This window comes from Andrographis paniculata, unplaced genomic scaffold, assembly GCF_009805555.1.
Source record: "Andrographis paniculata isolate CXL003 unplaced genomic scaffold, ASM980555v1 Contig75END, whole genome shotgun sequence".
NCBI classification, from domain to species: domain Eukaryota; kingdom Viridiplantae; phylum Streptophyta; class Magnoliopsida; order Lamiales; family Acanthaceae; genus Andrographis; species Andrographis paniculata.
The window spans coordinates 659,218-675,692 of NW_026137612.1; the positions used below are offsets into that span (position 1 = coordinate 659,218).

General features: G+C 27.8%; 1 protein-coding gene across 3 annotated transcripts; it reads right to left on the minus strand.

Annotated features, from left to right (window-relative positions):
* Positions 1–1,554: 1,554 nt before the first annotated feature.
* Positions 1,555–6,493, minus strand: LOC127266314 (axial regulator YABBY 5-like). 3 transcript variants are annotated; one of them, XM_051296524.1, is made up of 8 exons: positions 6,321–6,493; positions 6,104–6,179; positions 5,059–5,205; positions 3,435–3,561; positions 3,262–3,310; positions 3,060–3,135; positions 2,872–2,940; positions 1,555–1,960 (listed from the first exon to the last, which is right to left on the minus strand). In XM_051296524.1, the coding sequence occupies exons 2-8, from the start codon at positions 6,164–6,166 to the stop codon at positions 1,907–1,909; spliced, it is 585 nt and encodes a 194-aa protein (XP_051152481.1). In that variant the 5' UTR covers positions 6,167–6,179; positions 6,321–6,493; the 3' UTR covers positions 1,555–1,906. The 3 variants fall into 3 exon arrangements, with proteins under 3 accessions (XP_051152481.1, XP_051152482.1, XP_051152480.1); XM_051296525.1 differs by having other exon boundaries at positions 1,555–1,965; positions 6,104–6,212; XM_051296523.1 differs by having other exon boundaries at positions 6,104–6,212; positions 6,321–6,491.
* Positions 6,494–16,475: the final 9,982 nt, after the last annotated feature.

A 16,475-nucleotide genomic window follows, 5' to 3' on the forward strand; every position in this document is an offset into this window, starting at 1 on the left:
TCGCTGACCTGGCGGGACACCTGGCGGACACGTCACCTCCAGTAAGCCACGCGGGCGTCTCCGGCGCCGGAGGACTAAAACAACAAAAATTTTTCACTTATGGGACTAGTTTACAATAGGCTTCACTTACGGGAGTAAAATGATAAGGGAGTCTAGTTACGTGACTTAAAAAAAAACAGTTTAGCCTTATTGTTGTCTAAAGTCCAAAATGCAAATGCATAACTAAATAAATTGAAAAGGTTAACATCTAGCCTATAGTCAAATGTTTATTGGAATTACAACAATTAATTGTACCTTATGCATCTTAGAAAATGCTTGCAAGAAGTCAAATTGTTCTTAGCATTTCTATGTATAAAATTAAGGATATAAGTGAGCATTAATACTCTATTATATTATAAGAATATTGAATGAAATATTTACTCACTATTAATCTTTAAGATATTTTATATGAATAAAAAGAAAATTTCTCATATACAAAAATTAATACTTCATGGAAAATATTTATATCAAAACAACTTATTGTGAGTAATATTTTTTGTTAGTTGACTATATGTAATAATTGATGATGGTATTACTTTAAATTTAAATTTGTAGGTAAAATAATTATTTTAATATAATACTTTATCCGTCCCACTTCAAAATACTTATTTTATTATTTTTTTTGGTCCCATTAAAAAATATCAATTTTTTATTAATAAAAGTAATCATTTAATAATACAAATATATCATTAATTTTTTACTTAAATTATAAAAATATATTACACATATAATTACTTTATACATAAAGCAAATAACAAAAATATCAAATCTTTTTACATTACTTGCATTAATTAATAAAATATTATTATTTTTTAATTTATTACCGGACTCTAATCGAATAATGAGACATAGAGGAGTACTAAATATGTATGTGAAGTAAATCCATAATTTATTTATTTATATACTATTATAGAGTCAACCAATCTATTTAAGTGGTTGTATAGTTACTTCATAAATAATATATTTCTTTGTTCGATTGATAATTACTCCCTCCGTCCCAAATACCATGTTCACATTGCCATTTTTCCGTCTCACATACCATGTCATTTTCTTTTTTTGGAAAATGATTACACACTTTAATCTCATTTAAATTTTTAAATTTTATTTTATTTTAAATTTTAATTAAACTAATTAGTTATCTTAATCTTAATTTATAATTATTTATATTATAGGATAATTATTTTCACTAATACATTCTTAATTATCTACTAATTACATCCCTCCTAAAATATCGTGTCTACAGTGTAGCAGATACGGTATCTGGGACGGAGGGAGTATATCCTTGAATAGAATAACTTTTTTATTATTATTATTTTTTCATATTAACCACGTCAAATATTGACAATCTTTTCCAAGACCCGTAATTTGTTTAGTTGTGTTGAATATGATGCATTCCAAATCGATTAATTAAAGTCGACTTATGTGTGATAAGCATTCGATCATTTTCTCACAAAAAATGAGGTTATCAAATGAAAACGATAAAAGTGAAACAATCAACAAATATTGCCATCCTACTTGAAATAAATTAAAACATTCATTTCAAGCACAAATTCATTACAACTTAATTTCACCCGAAAACAATACAATACAATCACATATTGCTCTCTGTTCTTGATCAAACCCCAATTATAACACAATATCGAAATTTGAAAAACTAATGTTTTGGTAACATAATCAACACACACAAGCTATACGCGCGCTCGAGTATATCTTCTGTTGGATTTAACCAATTCTTGTTGATACTGAAATTACAACACATGACTAAAGGAAAATATTATTACAATGTTCTCAACATACATTAAATATAAATTCCTTCATCCTACACGGAATCGATGTTGATGAAGACAAAGTTTCGCGGAAGCAAAGATTATGGTCCTTTCTTCAAAAAGGCAGTCCTTCTCATCGGGAATTTTTCCGAACCCTGACCTTGTAAAATATTGAACAAATTTTCAAGTCGGAAATAAAAACACACAACATGCAAATTTTTAAATACAAACTATATATTCATAAATACAATTCAATCATTATGACTGTTATTTTTAAAATTTTTATTTTAATTATGAATTTTATTTTATTTTTTCAATAAATAATGTTGGTAACTCTTGATATTATATATAAAAATATCTTTTAGCTTTAAATCAAATCTTTTAAAAATACTATTTAAACAAAATTCAAATTAACAATTCATTTCAAATTCAACCAAACCCCAAAATTGTGTAAAAAAAAACTGGTTCTTCATTTGTGTTTTAAGATATATTCTGTTACTATAAAATAATTTTTTTTCCCCCCAAAAATATCATAGTATAATACTTATTTTCTATACAAACCATCACAACAACCAATTATTTTTATCTGAAAATCATCAAAACACAAAACATATTAAACAAAATGCAAAAGACACTCTTCATTTCACTACTTCGTGATTGTTTTATTAATTTTACTATCCGACATTTAAGTAGCAGCGACGCTTAATTATTATGATTCATTAGACTAATTAATTATTTTAATTTTAATTTATAATTATATATATTATATTATATATAATTATTTTTACTAATATATATTTTTTAATTATGTTATTCCTAAAATCTTGTATCTATAGTGTACAAGACACCATATGTTGGACAGATGGAGTATTACAAAAGAGATGTTTGATTTTTTAGACGTTCGAATTTTCTAGCAAGAGTAACATGATCTAACTTCACAGGTTAATCCATCGATGTTTGATTTTTTAAGGCTCGATACTTTTGAATCCTCAAAAAACATATACAGAAGAAATAAAGACACAAAAAACTAAGGTAAAATTTAATCGAGAAGTTAGAATTTGCTTACATCATTGAGCTTAGCATGAGTATTGCTCTCCAACATAAGCCCAAAATGGATGTGAGGGAAGTGTGCCCACTGCACCAAATTTATTACAAACTCATTATGCGTATCTTCATATTTATTTTTGTTTTCCTTGTAATAAAATCAATCGTAACAATTTTCATATATATACACACACATATATATGTACGTACATTCTTAGCAGCTGTGCTGAAGGCTTCTCGGTGACTTATCTCCGGGTTGTTCGCCTTGATCCGTTGGATCTCCTCTCTATATGTAAATACACGAAATTCGATTAAATAGGGCAATAGAAAAATTAATCTCTTGTAAAACATGTAGCAAGAAAAATTAACATAATGATGGTATTTATTTGGTGAAATTGTAGAATTAATATACTTTATGAATTGGTTGTATGCTGATGGGACTCGTTGCCTCTTCTCCGGAGCTGCATATATAAACATTGAAAGAAATAAAAAATTGGTGCCGCGATTCAAGAAAATATAGTGTATACATAGAGAATTTTTAGCCGTGAAAATTATTATATTGGTGAAAGAAATTAAAATGCAAACGTCGATTCACGACTCTCTGGTCAGATTTTTTGGTGATGGAAGGTGGTATCATAGGCATCTTGTTGTTCCATTTTGAAGAAGAGCCAAAGTGATCAATTTTGTATTCAGATGAATTGTAGCCTGGAGCCTGAAAAAAAAAAAAAAATAAATAAATAAATATAGACAACAACACAACCAAAATAAAATAAAATACATCACTACAAAAAAAATATAATATATTTGTAACAAAATTTCGTCCTTAAGTTCACGTAGCTAACGTAATTTTATTCATAATTCCGTCTCTAATGTCATTAGTAACGGAAAAAATAGATTTAGAGACAAAAAAAAAAAGTTTTGTTACAAAAATAATTTTTTTTTGTAGTGATATTACGGGTGTATTTGTTTTATGTTTCGATTTAAATTATTTTTTTTTAATGCAAACTATAGAAAATTGTGTAGGTAATATAAAAGTAATTAATGTATAATATATTAAATTTTTGGGGAAATATATAGGTTTATTTTGAGTAAAAGAACACACCCAACAAAATTACCTGAGATTAAAGAGAATTCAAAGTGATGAAAATAGAAAGGACAAGAAATAAAATACATTTGAACTCAAAGAAACTCTATAATAAAATAAAATTGTGTACTATATATCTACAAGAAAATATCATTTTTGTAACAAAATTTTTTAATCTTTAAATTCATTGTTTTCGTTACTAATGATATTAGAGACATAATTAACAATGAAATTACGTTAGCTACGTAATTTTTACGGACGAAATTCCGTTACAAATGTATATTATATATATATATATATGATATGAAAGGATAAAAAAGGAAAATGGTCTAGTAAAAAGGTTGTATTGAAAAGATTGATGATGTTCATTCAAAAGGATGAAGGAATATTTTAATAAAATACCGACATCGAAGTGACTGAATCTGTTAGGAATGACAAAGAAAATGGCAGCTGGAATCGACACTTCTCTGAATTACTTAATTAATTAATTAAGAAATTAAATTATAGGAGATTGCAAAAACCCTACTCTGTATTATGTGTCTGTGTTCCTCTATACAATCAGACAAATCCTGATGTATCTAAAAGCCTTTCAAATGTTTTTCTTCTTCTTCTGCTTCCATTTATCATAATTAATCACATCAAGAAAAAAAAAAAAAAAAACCCTAATTTACCAAATGTGCTTTCATACCCCACTTAAATAAATAATAAAAAAAATCAAATCAGAACCCAACACATCAATCAAATCACCAGATCTAAAAACCCAAAACCCCAAATCTTGAAATTTAAAAGTAAAATATATAGATACACTTACATATATATATATATACATATAGATATAGATATAGATGCTATCTGTAGGTATTTATGCAGTGGCGGCTGTTAAGCATTTGCAGGTTAGGTTTTTGCAGATCTTGGGAAGAAAACAATTCAACTTTCCTGTATGACTTTGACAAATTAAAAACCCTCAAAATTGTATTCTTGTTTTTTTTTTTTTTTTTTTTTTTAATAAATTAAATTTTGAAAAAAGGGTATGGTTTGATTCCCTTGAAAGAAGCAAGATAGATCTGAATAGATAGATTCAAGATCGCCCATAAATTGGGCTGAAATGTTGGTTGAGAGAAAAACCTGCAAATCTTGCCAGGAGGGCTGCTGCTGCTGTTGCTGTTGTTGCAGACATTGGGATGCAGCTGCCATGTTTACTGTCCAGAGATTGGTACAGTGACCACATCGAACTGTCACAACATCGAACAAGTTGCTGCAAGGAACACTCACCTGCCAGACAAAATCAAATTTAATTTAACTCGAATTGAATTCATGTCCTAATTGAATTATTAATGATGGAATTGTAAGTGTCCAAGAAGAGCCCCTGAAAGGAAATGGAGAAAAGAAAAAATAGATTGTGTTGTTAAAAAGGAAACCCTAAATCAGTGACTTCTTCTGGTCCAATTTTTTTTTGTTTCAGACATTCAAAGCCCTATCGATTAATTTTGACAGTGATGAAATCTTTTCAGTGGTGAAAAAAGCTTTGGATGAAATCCACTGCTCCACGACTTGTCTTCATCATCAGCTTAAAATTAAATTAAATAATTTCAACACAGAATTATCAACAAATTTCTGGATCTCTCTCTCTCTCTTCTTTTTTTTTTTTTTTTTTTTTTTTTTTTTTTAATTAATTTGGAAGCTTTGACAGGAAAAGAGAAGTCCAGAGGATGGAGACTTGACTGTTTCTGAAAAAAATGAAAAACAATAAAGAGAGGAAAAATCTGCAGAGATGTATGAGAGTGGAATTAATGGTGCTTCACCACAAGAGCACCAAATGTTTTGTTTTTTTCAAAAAAAAAAAAAAAGAAAAAAATGATCTCTGATACGCACAGAGACAGCTTTAATCATCTCTGATAATTGTTCTTTCTCAAAAGTAGAACACGAGAAAGAAAGTGTGTGATCAGAAAACCCCAAATTTTCTCACACAACAATTGAATTGAAGTAACTATGAACAGAGCTAGAGAGAGAGAGAAAGAGAGAAAGAAGAACACCATGCACAATAATTTCAAGAAATTTGCATCTGTAATTTCACAGAAATTAACATAATCAAACTAAAATCAGATCCCAAATAAAATTTAGATCTCTTCCCCTTTTCTTATATATATATATATTGTTGGATCAGTTGTACCGCAAGAACAATACTGCAGAAGTTGCAAGGAATGTAACAAAGCTGCTCCGGTGTCATTTCCATTTTATTTTTTTTTCTGCAGAAGAAATTCGATCTGATGATAAGAAACCTGAAATATAATAATTTGGAGGAAGAAAGAAAATTAGGGCAACAAACCCAAGTTCAAGAAAAAAAAAAATTAAATTAAAGAAATGCTTATATATATATATATATATACCAACTCTCTCTCTACTCTCTCTCTCAAGATTGCTTTCAAACTGAGGTATGCATCAAAGCAGCACAACTTGTGGCTCTATATAAAGAATCCCAAGGTACAAAGCAAAATTAAAGATAAAATTGGCAAATTATTATTTTGGTGAAATGAAATGTTAATAGTAATAATTGAAATCGATTAAATTAAAAGTTAGGGTAGGGTAGTGTAGTGTAAAGGCGATGGGGGTGGGGGGGGGGGGGTGGGTTGGCTGGCTAGGGTTTGAATGAGATGAGATTTGGGATGAGAATTAGGGATTTTCCATTGAATTGAAGAAGCTATAGGCACTATCATAAACACTTGCATATGGATTTGAATTCACTTATTGTCTTCTCCAATTATTACTCACACACACAAATATGTATGTATATATATATATGTATGTATGTATATGTATGTATGTAATAAAAGTGTTGGCCACTCCCTTTCGCTATCCATCTCTGATGCACCATGACTTCTTCCTCTCAGTGTTTCCATCCTTGCAATTCACTGTCTATATATGTATGTATATGTATCTATACATATACTGATACACACTCACACCACATATTGAGGCTATTTGGTGACTCCAAAGATTTCCAATGTTCATCAAATTTTTTTCGTTCAAAAATTAAATCAAACACCTATTTTATATTTTTTATATTATACTTCCTCTATCTTGTAACAAAATATCCATTTTTCCATTTTAATCTGTCCCATAACAAAGTATCAATTTTCTGTCATTACCTTTATATCATAATTAAAATACTATAAAGATTATTTTAGTAATTTCTACTTTATTCCTATTAAATCTCAATATAATATTAATATTTCTAAAATTTCGTGCAAAAATCAAACGAATATCTAGTTATGGGACTGAAGGAGTACTAAAAATTAATTTTAAATTCAAAATATCACATCAACACATATTTATATCACATCATACAACTCAAAATCCAATTCTTCGAATTAACACACCCTTACTTACTGTAAAATTAAGGGTATTTGTTTTTGGTTTCAGGCTTTTTGTTTGGAATGTGTGGGATTTGATTTTTTTTAGTTGGAAATAAATGTTGTTTATGATTATTTAAATCAAAATTTGGAGTTCCAAATTAGTTTTACATTTTACGTTGCTCTTTTTTTTTTTCCCCCTCGTCCCTTTGTGGACGCTAAAATCAAATATTTAATTTTTTTTATGAATATTACTTCATTTGTTATCTAAAATTATATTTATATTTTTTATATTAAAAAATTATATTATTGTTTGTATTTTTTTTCACCGGAAAAAGTAGTAAAAAATACATCCCATATTAAATATTGTGGCAAAAAAAATTTGAGTACATTTTTAGGTGACAGAGATAGTATATAAAAGTTAATTATCAATTTCTTATTATATAATTTTTTTTTCAAAACTTGTTTTAATTTTTTTTTTCTCTCAAATATTATATTAAATTAATTATATACATAATATAAATCAAATATTTTTCAAACCAAACCCAAAATAACATACATGTGTTAAAATCTATTTTAGGTCATTTTCTTTTCAAGTTTTGGATGTAATGGTTATAATAGAAAATTGATTTTTGATGTAATATTATACTACTTTCATCCGACTTTAAGGGTCTCATTTATTTTTATATGTTGATATTTGAATATTAATTATTATATTAAAACAATAGTACAAATCATGGGAAAAATACAAAAATACTTTTATTAGTGTCTTATAATACTAATATAATCACATTTGTACAAAAAAAATAAATTATACAAATATAAAATTATTTTTAATATTAAGTACAATAACGCAAAAAATAAATATAATCCTTAAAGACGGACAGATGGACAGATGAAGTATTATATATATATGTAGAAGATTTCTTGGGGGTGTTTTTTGGTTGTTTAAAGGAGTTTGGGAACTTAGAAAACTTTTTAATTTAAAATGAATATATGATATGATGTTATATATATGTGTTTGATACAAAACTTAGCTTTATTTTATATAAATAAATATATACAATTTTTTTTTTTTAAAAAAAAACATCATTGCACAGTAAGCAAACAAGATCTAAATGCAAACAAACACGCCCAGTGTGTCTACCATTTTCTTGTATCTTGGAGTTAGATACTCTCTCTCTCTCTCTCTCTCTCTCTCTCTCTCTCTCTCTCTCTCTCTCTCTCTCTCTCTCTCTCTCTCTCTCTCTCTCTCTCTGTATATATATATGCAATTAGGGTTTACAGGCTAAGCATATATGTATTTTAATTTAAAATATTAAGTTTTAAAGAAGTTAATTTCAAATTAAATTATAAAAAAGATTTCCTAAGATCCGCAAATTTCACATTAATGGATAATATATAAATTATAAAGATTTAATTTAGCTTTATTCATTTTGTTTATTTGTTTTTTGTATATTGGAGATTTATGTTAATTACTCCGATCAACATATAAAAATACTATACATAATATAAAAAAAATATAACAAACAGTACATATCATATTTTATTTTATAGTACATATCGTATTTTATTTTATACGTATTATAGATTTATATTTATTATGTTGTCCGATACACATTACTGTGCTATCTGCAATGCTGTATTGATTATATTTATTCAGTACCGTAACTACTCTCCTAAGCGAGATTACAAACTAAGTATTTTTTATAATCCAATAAAAAAACACAACTTCATTAAAGATTCGACTAAATTTCCAAAAAACAACGAAAAATTAGTAGAACCCATAAAATCATGCGTCACACGTATCAATTATTATCCGCAAAATGATTGAAGAAAGTATATATATAATTCCATCCTTAGTTATACGTACGTGAGATCATCAATTTGTGCCCATTGTGTTACATGAGTAATATGTGTATTTATCTCTTATATATATATATATATAATTCCACCATTTATCAATATTTAGATTTTATTTTATTTGGGTTTTGCATTTTAGTTTAGAAAGTTAATTGAAAGTAATGTTCTGTAATATAAAATAATTAAAAAAGAGAGAAAATTCAAGTAAATAAAGGTGCATTGTATTAAAAATAAATAATGATAATAATAACACATTGTACATTTCAATTTTTTCACATCGAATGTATCATGATACAATATATTTTAATTAGTTGTTTTATTCTGATAAGAAATTAATATTATTATTTGTTATTTTTAATTGTATATTACATATAAAATCAAATTGCAAAATCTCACTATAAAATTCCTTCGTTGGAGTTCTTCATGAAATAAACAAATAAATGTCACAAAACTCTTCATAAAATACTGTCCATAGTTACTAAAAATAAATTATTTTATCCTACAAAATATTTTTTTTAGAAAAAAGACACAAATATTTTAATAATCCTTCTGCAGTTTTCAAAAACTAAGAAAAAAAAAAAAAATCTAAAAATTTCTGAACACTAAAAGAACACAATTGTGGCGACATCAGAGTCACTTTTATATATAAAATCTATACTTGATTCTCATTTAGGAATTCAAATTAAATTAATTTATAATTCATACTTGAACTTATATTTTCTTCATTTTTTTTTTTCAAAATTGTGTGGGTGAATAATATAAAAATATATGCTGAACCTTATATAAAATATAAGAAATCACAATAAAAATCACTACCATGTTGAATTGTTAAACAAAGTAGTTATATATATATATATATATATTTATTAATAATTGTATGAATATTTTAAATGTTTATACAATGAATGAAAAAAAAAAAAAAAACTATTAAAATGCGATGCAATACATTGAACATGTTATCAATACATTGGAAGTTCATACCACAAATAACAAAAAACTCTTGCGAAATACCATAAATAATATGTTGAACCATAATATTCAATAGCGCAAAATCCGGATCTAATGATCACTATACAAGTTCACTACATATAAAGAAAATTAAAGATGACGATGAATATCGATACAATAATAATTAATCGGTAAACTGTTTTTTTACTCCCGTAACTGACCCTTTATCATTTTAGTCCTGTAAGTGGAGCATGTCGCAAACTAGTCTCATAAGTGAAAAATTTTCGTTGTTTTAGTTCTCCGGCGCCGGAGACACTCGCATGGCTCGTCGGAGGTGACGTGTTGTCAGCGACACCTGGCGGACACGTGGATTTAAATTTTTTTTAATTGGACCAAATAAAAAAAATAAAAAAATACAAATAAAATTAAAAATAAATTAAAAATAAGTTTAAAAAAAAATTTAAAAAATAAAAATAAAATAAAACATCCACGTGTCCGCCAGGTCAGCGACACCTGGCGGACATGTCACATCCGGCGAGCCACGCGGGCATCTCCGGCGCCGGAGGACTCAAACAGCGAAAATTTTTCACTTATGGAACTAGTTTGCGACAAGCTACACTTACGAGACTAAAATGATAAGGGGGTCAGTTACGGGACAAAAAAACAGTTTACCATAATTAATACATAGATATATGTACGGTTACCCCCAAAATAATTGTGGAATTCGGATTTTATTTTGAATCAAAACAACTCCGAGCCATTTTGGATTTCTTGTTTATGCAGTAACTTCTTCTTCGCCCTTAGACTTTCTCTGCTAAACCGAAAATTTGGACTGGATACACCTACACGCACTTGGTTGTTTATTGTGGGAGTAAATTATATAAGACTCTCTTGTGTTTTAGTAAAAATATATAAAATACAGTATTTTATTTATTGCATGAAACTTTATTGTGCTAATTAAAGGTTGCACAAAATACTCTCTTGTCAAAAGCTGATGTTTGGTTCTAAATAAAGACATGAATTAAACAAGTTTTATACAAATAAAATAAAAGAAGTAAAATATTTTAAATAATTTTTTTGAATAAAATAAATAAATAAATAAATAATTGATTAATCTTTCAATTTATAGTTTTTTGGAAATACTCAAAATATTTATTTAAGATATTTTATCTTTTTTTATTTGTATATAAATTTGCATTAATGAGTTCATATTTACAATCAACTTTCAATTTTGGACGAAAAGAATATTTCGTGCAAATTTTACATTAACACAAGAGAATTTTACGCGGTAAATAAAACACGAAAATATTTTATACATTTTTACTAAAATACAAAAATATATTATATAATTTACCCTCGTATAGACTTGAACGTGTTGGACTAGATGGTCTCTTTGCTTCGGACAAACACACATATTGCTCGTTCGAATGAATGAACAAATTATTGAGCAATCCTCGTACAACTGAAGTCTTTATCCTTGTTTGTTCAAACATGAAGCTTGGTCCTCCATAGGGAGAACCCTTTTATATATCTATATTAAAGAGCAAAAATTTTATTCCTTTACTCTTCATTTGTTCATAGGAACAAGAACTTTATCATTCAATCATGATTCTCTCCCAATTCTAGCCTTCAATTCTTTTCCAAAATCAACATCAGATTTGTTTACTTTATATTTTTGTGTGGAAAGATTTCTCGTATATAATATAAAAAAAAGGTAAACTATTTTTTTAGTTCCGTAACTGGACCCTTTTATCATTTTAGTCCCGTAAATGGAGCCTGTCGCAAACTAGTCCCATAAGTGAAGAATTTTGCTGTTTTAGTCCTCCGGCGCCGGAGACGCCCGTGTGACTTGCCAAAGGTGACGTGTCTGCCAGGTGTCGCTGACTTGGCGGACATGTGGATTTTTTTTTATTTTTTTTTCATTTTTCTAATTTTTTTAAAACTTATTTTAAATTTATTTTTAATTTTATTTGTATTTTTTATTTTTTTATTTGGTCCAATTAAAAAAAATTTAAAAAAAAAAAGAAAAAAATAAATAAATCCAAATGTCCACCGGGTGTCCCGCCACCTGGCGGACACGTCACCTCCGGCGAGCCACGCGGGCGTCTCCGGCGTCGGAGGACTAAAACAGCAAAAATTTTTCACTTATGGGACTAGTTTGCGACAGGCTCCACTTACGGGACTAAAATGATAAGGGGGTCCAGTTACGGGATTAAAAAAATAGTTTACCCTAAAAAAATAATATCTAGATACATTAACACAATATATAATATATTATCTATTTACAAAAAATCAACAATGTAATACAAAATATTATTTTTTTATATTATCAACATAACCTTCTATATCTAACATAAAAAATACATTAATTTAAAAAGACAAAGTAAACACATCCAACATCGATCGAGGAATTGAACAAGCCCTTTGTTCTTTTACCCAAAATTGTCACATTTTTCTTAAAAAATTAATATAGCACACATACTTATTATTTTTATATTACCTACACAATTCTTTAAACTTTACATATAAAATTATTACTTCAAATCAAAATATAAAACAAACACATAATCTTTTCTGAGTGCAAAGTGATTCTCATCTTAGTAACAAAACATTAGGTCCATGCTTATTTTGAGATTTTCTTTTCAATTTTCTTATTATTTAATTATTACGATTTTAGATAACAAAATACTTTTTTCTTTTATAAAACATTATATCTAACCTATTATTCAAAAAATATCAAACTAAACTACAAAATCTCCAAATAAACACACCTTAAATTTCTATTTACCAGATATATATATTATCTCTCTTAAACCATTATATATATATATATATGTATATTTGCAAGGTATTATGTTTGACCGGGAGTTTACCCAGTACGCACTTTCGGGTAACGGCTGCGGGTTTCCACATCATCCAAAAAAAGAAAAATCTCCAAAGTTGTGTCAATTGTCTCTATAATTGGGAAAGAAACGGCGTGGTTGCAATTTTTATAGTTTTTCTTGTCTTTGTAACGACACTACAAAAATATAGTATATTTGTAACGGAATTATGTCGCTAAAATTCACGTAGCTAATGTAATTTCATCCTTAATTCCGTCTCTAATTTTATTAGTAACGGAAAAAGTGAATTTATGGAAAAAAAAACTTCGTTACAAAAATAATATTTTATTGTAGTGAACTAAGGGAGGGCATTTCAACAATTATTTTTATTTTCTACAAAATCTATTTCAATATTTCTTTAAAATTTTGAACCACATCAATCAGTATTCATTTAACCGATTGAAGTTAAAAATCGAGATTGTACGGAGAAGTTTAGAGCAAAAACAAAAAAAAAAAAACCCGGCTATGGTGTTTGTTTATGGGATTTTTGGCTGAGTTTTACTACTTAATTTTTTTCAATCCTTAAAAAAAATATAAAAAAAAATAATTATTTTTTAATTATTATATTAAATTAAATTTTAATTTTATATTCAAAATATCATATTTACATATATTTATATCACAATAAATAATTATTTCAAATTTAAAATTTACTATTCAAAACTCAAACCCAACGGACCAACACAAGTGAAATTTTCTTCATTTATATCATGTATGCAAACTTTGATTTTATATATTCCCTCCGCCCCATTGAAATATTACCATTTTTCATTTTCGTTGGTCTCAAAACAAGGTTACTATTTCTTAATTTAGTAATTGTACTATTTACTTAATATAATAAATACTCTTTCAATTTACAATATATTAAACTTACTTTTATATTACACCATACTAATAGGGGTATTTTTATCTTTTTTTACTTTAATCCAGTATAATATTAATATTTAAAAATCTACTTGCAAAAAACAAACGATCATCCTTCCAATTGGACGTAGGGAGTATAATAGTTTGAAATCATATTAAAAATTATATATATAACATGAAGCACATCTGCCAAAATATGCTTGATGACATTTGTATATACATACGAACTCTTACCGACAAGGATTTCGTCATAAAGACATACTCCCTTCGTCCCAAACACCCTGCAATATTTTTTTTGGTATGTCCCAAACACTTTGCAACATTTCCAAAATATAAAATAATTAATCATATTAATCACCACCCCACACTTTATCCCCTCACATCATCCAAATAAAAAAATAAAATATACATTTCTTTCTCCATCACATCACTTAATTTTTAAATTATCCTAGTTAATACTACCCACCTAAAAATCCGTGCCAAAAGTAAATGTTGCAACTTATTTGGGACGGAGGAGGGAGTACAAATGATGGACCAGTACTAGCTAGCTAATAATCCATGGCAGATCTTTCTGGTTAAATATATATATATATATATTTATATAAAGATAAATGGTAGAGTTTGTTGGTTGGGTATCTGAGGTCGTTTTCATGTCTGCTGCAATAAATTTCGTCCACTACACAGACATAACTCATGGACCTCCCCGATGTACGCGGGAAATTAAAACAATTTTATTTCTTTATCTGCAATTGAATGTAGTAATTGTGTTCTTTTCTGTTTTTGTTTTTGTCTTTATTTATAATCTTTTTTACTCTCTTCTCACCTAAATTGTTTCATTTTGCTTAGGTACGAAGTTTTTGGTATTGTATAATTAGTAAGTAATTAAAAAGTATATTAGTAAAATAATTATAATTTAATAAAAATAATTATAGTTTAAGATTAAGATGATTAAATAGTTTAATTAAAATAAAAAAAATTATAAATTATAAATTTTAAAATGTGATTAAAATGTATAATTGTATTTCTAAAAACGAAAAAGACAAATTATGTGGCATGCGAAAATATAAGGAGTTGACAAATTAAATGAGACGGATGGAGCAATATTGTTTGAAGTAAAAATAATTGTTGGATATACTGTTTTACGTGAAAAACAAGTATTGGATATAGCTTTTCTTTTCTTTTTTTTTTTTGAAAAATTAAAATATTGAACAGTAAAAATTTAACCATTTGTTTTTAATATATGACTATTATGTATCCTAGAATTATATATGACTATTTTTTTTCAAACAAACAGGATAATAAACACGACAAAGGTTAATTTAGGGCTTTTATACTTATCGTGCAAGTCGTTTCGGATTTTTTAGGATTCGAGCAAAAATCAAATCATAGGCTCTATAAACATTCGGTAAATATAGTTTCAAATAATATCACTGGAGATGGTGAGGACACCGGCGTTGGCTGAACAAAAGATTAAATGTGACGGTCCGACAATGTCAATTCGTGGAAAAAAATGGAAGGTAGAAACCGAAAGTGTCTCATGGTGGTGGCTAGAGGTTCGAAAAGCGAGAAAGACTAAGGAGAGAAAAAGAGAGAGAAGAGAGAAGGGGAGGAGAGTTTGGGATTGGTGGATAGGCCACGATTTGATTTTAAATTTGAGAAGATGAGTACGTATGGTTAGGAAGAAGAAATACGGCTACTGAAAACAATATATGATTAAATTTAAAATTTTAATTGAAAATTAAAATTGAATTGAATAATTATGAAATATATCTAATAATAGTATAAATTAAAATATTAAAATATAGCCCCCTCTTAAATCAGGGGTACTGAGCAGCTGTCCACTTTATTTTTACTAGACGCGTTTGTGAGTGAGATAAAAAGATTCTTAGATGGAATCTTTAAATATGTAAAAAAAAAATATATAGACAAAAAAATTGTGTTATATTTTCATAAATACAAAAATTGTACAAATTACATTTAATTTTAAATTTATGCGGGTCCTATTATCTATTTGGATCATTTGATTCTCTTTTCGGGTCTATTCTTTTTCTGACTTAGATTTGGATGGCTTCTTTAATCCGAAAGGATTTGGTATTTGATTTGGCTTTGCCGGCTTTGGAAGATTTTGGTCTCTGTGTAGGCGATTTTGATCGTCGCCTTTGGATTTGATGTCTTCATTGGACGATCTGAGACTTTGATCTTTGAGAAAGTGGATTTGGTACTTCATAACACTTTTGGCAACATGGTCCTTTGAATTTTGAATCAAAGAGGACCAAATTTGGTGTTTTTTTACGAATAACGCAATACACATCTTGAAACTTTGAGGGGAACTTAGGAGGTTTTCCCTTGGCTTTGACGAATTTCTTAACGGATTTGGGAGTTTTGATCTTTCCTTCAGTTTGGACATACGACGAAGAAAACGTCAACTTCAGCGATTCATCAACCAATATTGGATCATTTATCCAAATCAGCGACTTTTCAACGAAGAATGTTTCGAATGACATGATGAACAATGAAGAACATTGCAGAGAATCTAGAAAGACTTACCTTTGCGTGAGTCTTCAAATCAAGTTCGGTGTCATATGAATTATTCAAGACCCCTATTTTTAGGGGAGGGCTAGCCCCAACTTCCTTT

What these genes read in the sequence shown, in the direction of transcription:
- LOC127266314 (XM_051296524.1), bottom strand. Translation starts at nt 6,166, where the DNA reads ATGGAAATGACACCGGAGCAGCTTTGTTACATTCCTTGCAACTTCTGC. An exon ending in CCAGAGAGTCGTGAATCGAC is followed by an intron (nt 3,311 to 3,434) that starts GTTTGCATTTTA and finishes TTATATATGCAG; the next exon opens with CTCCGGAGAAGAGGCAACGA. An exon ending in GCATACAACCAATTCATAAA is followed by an intron (nt 3,136 to 3,261) that starts GTATATTAATTC and finishes ATTTACATATAG; the next exon opens with AGAGGAGATCCAACGGATCA.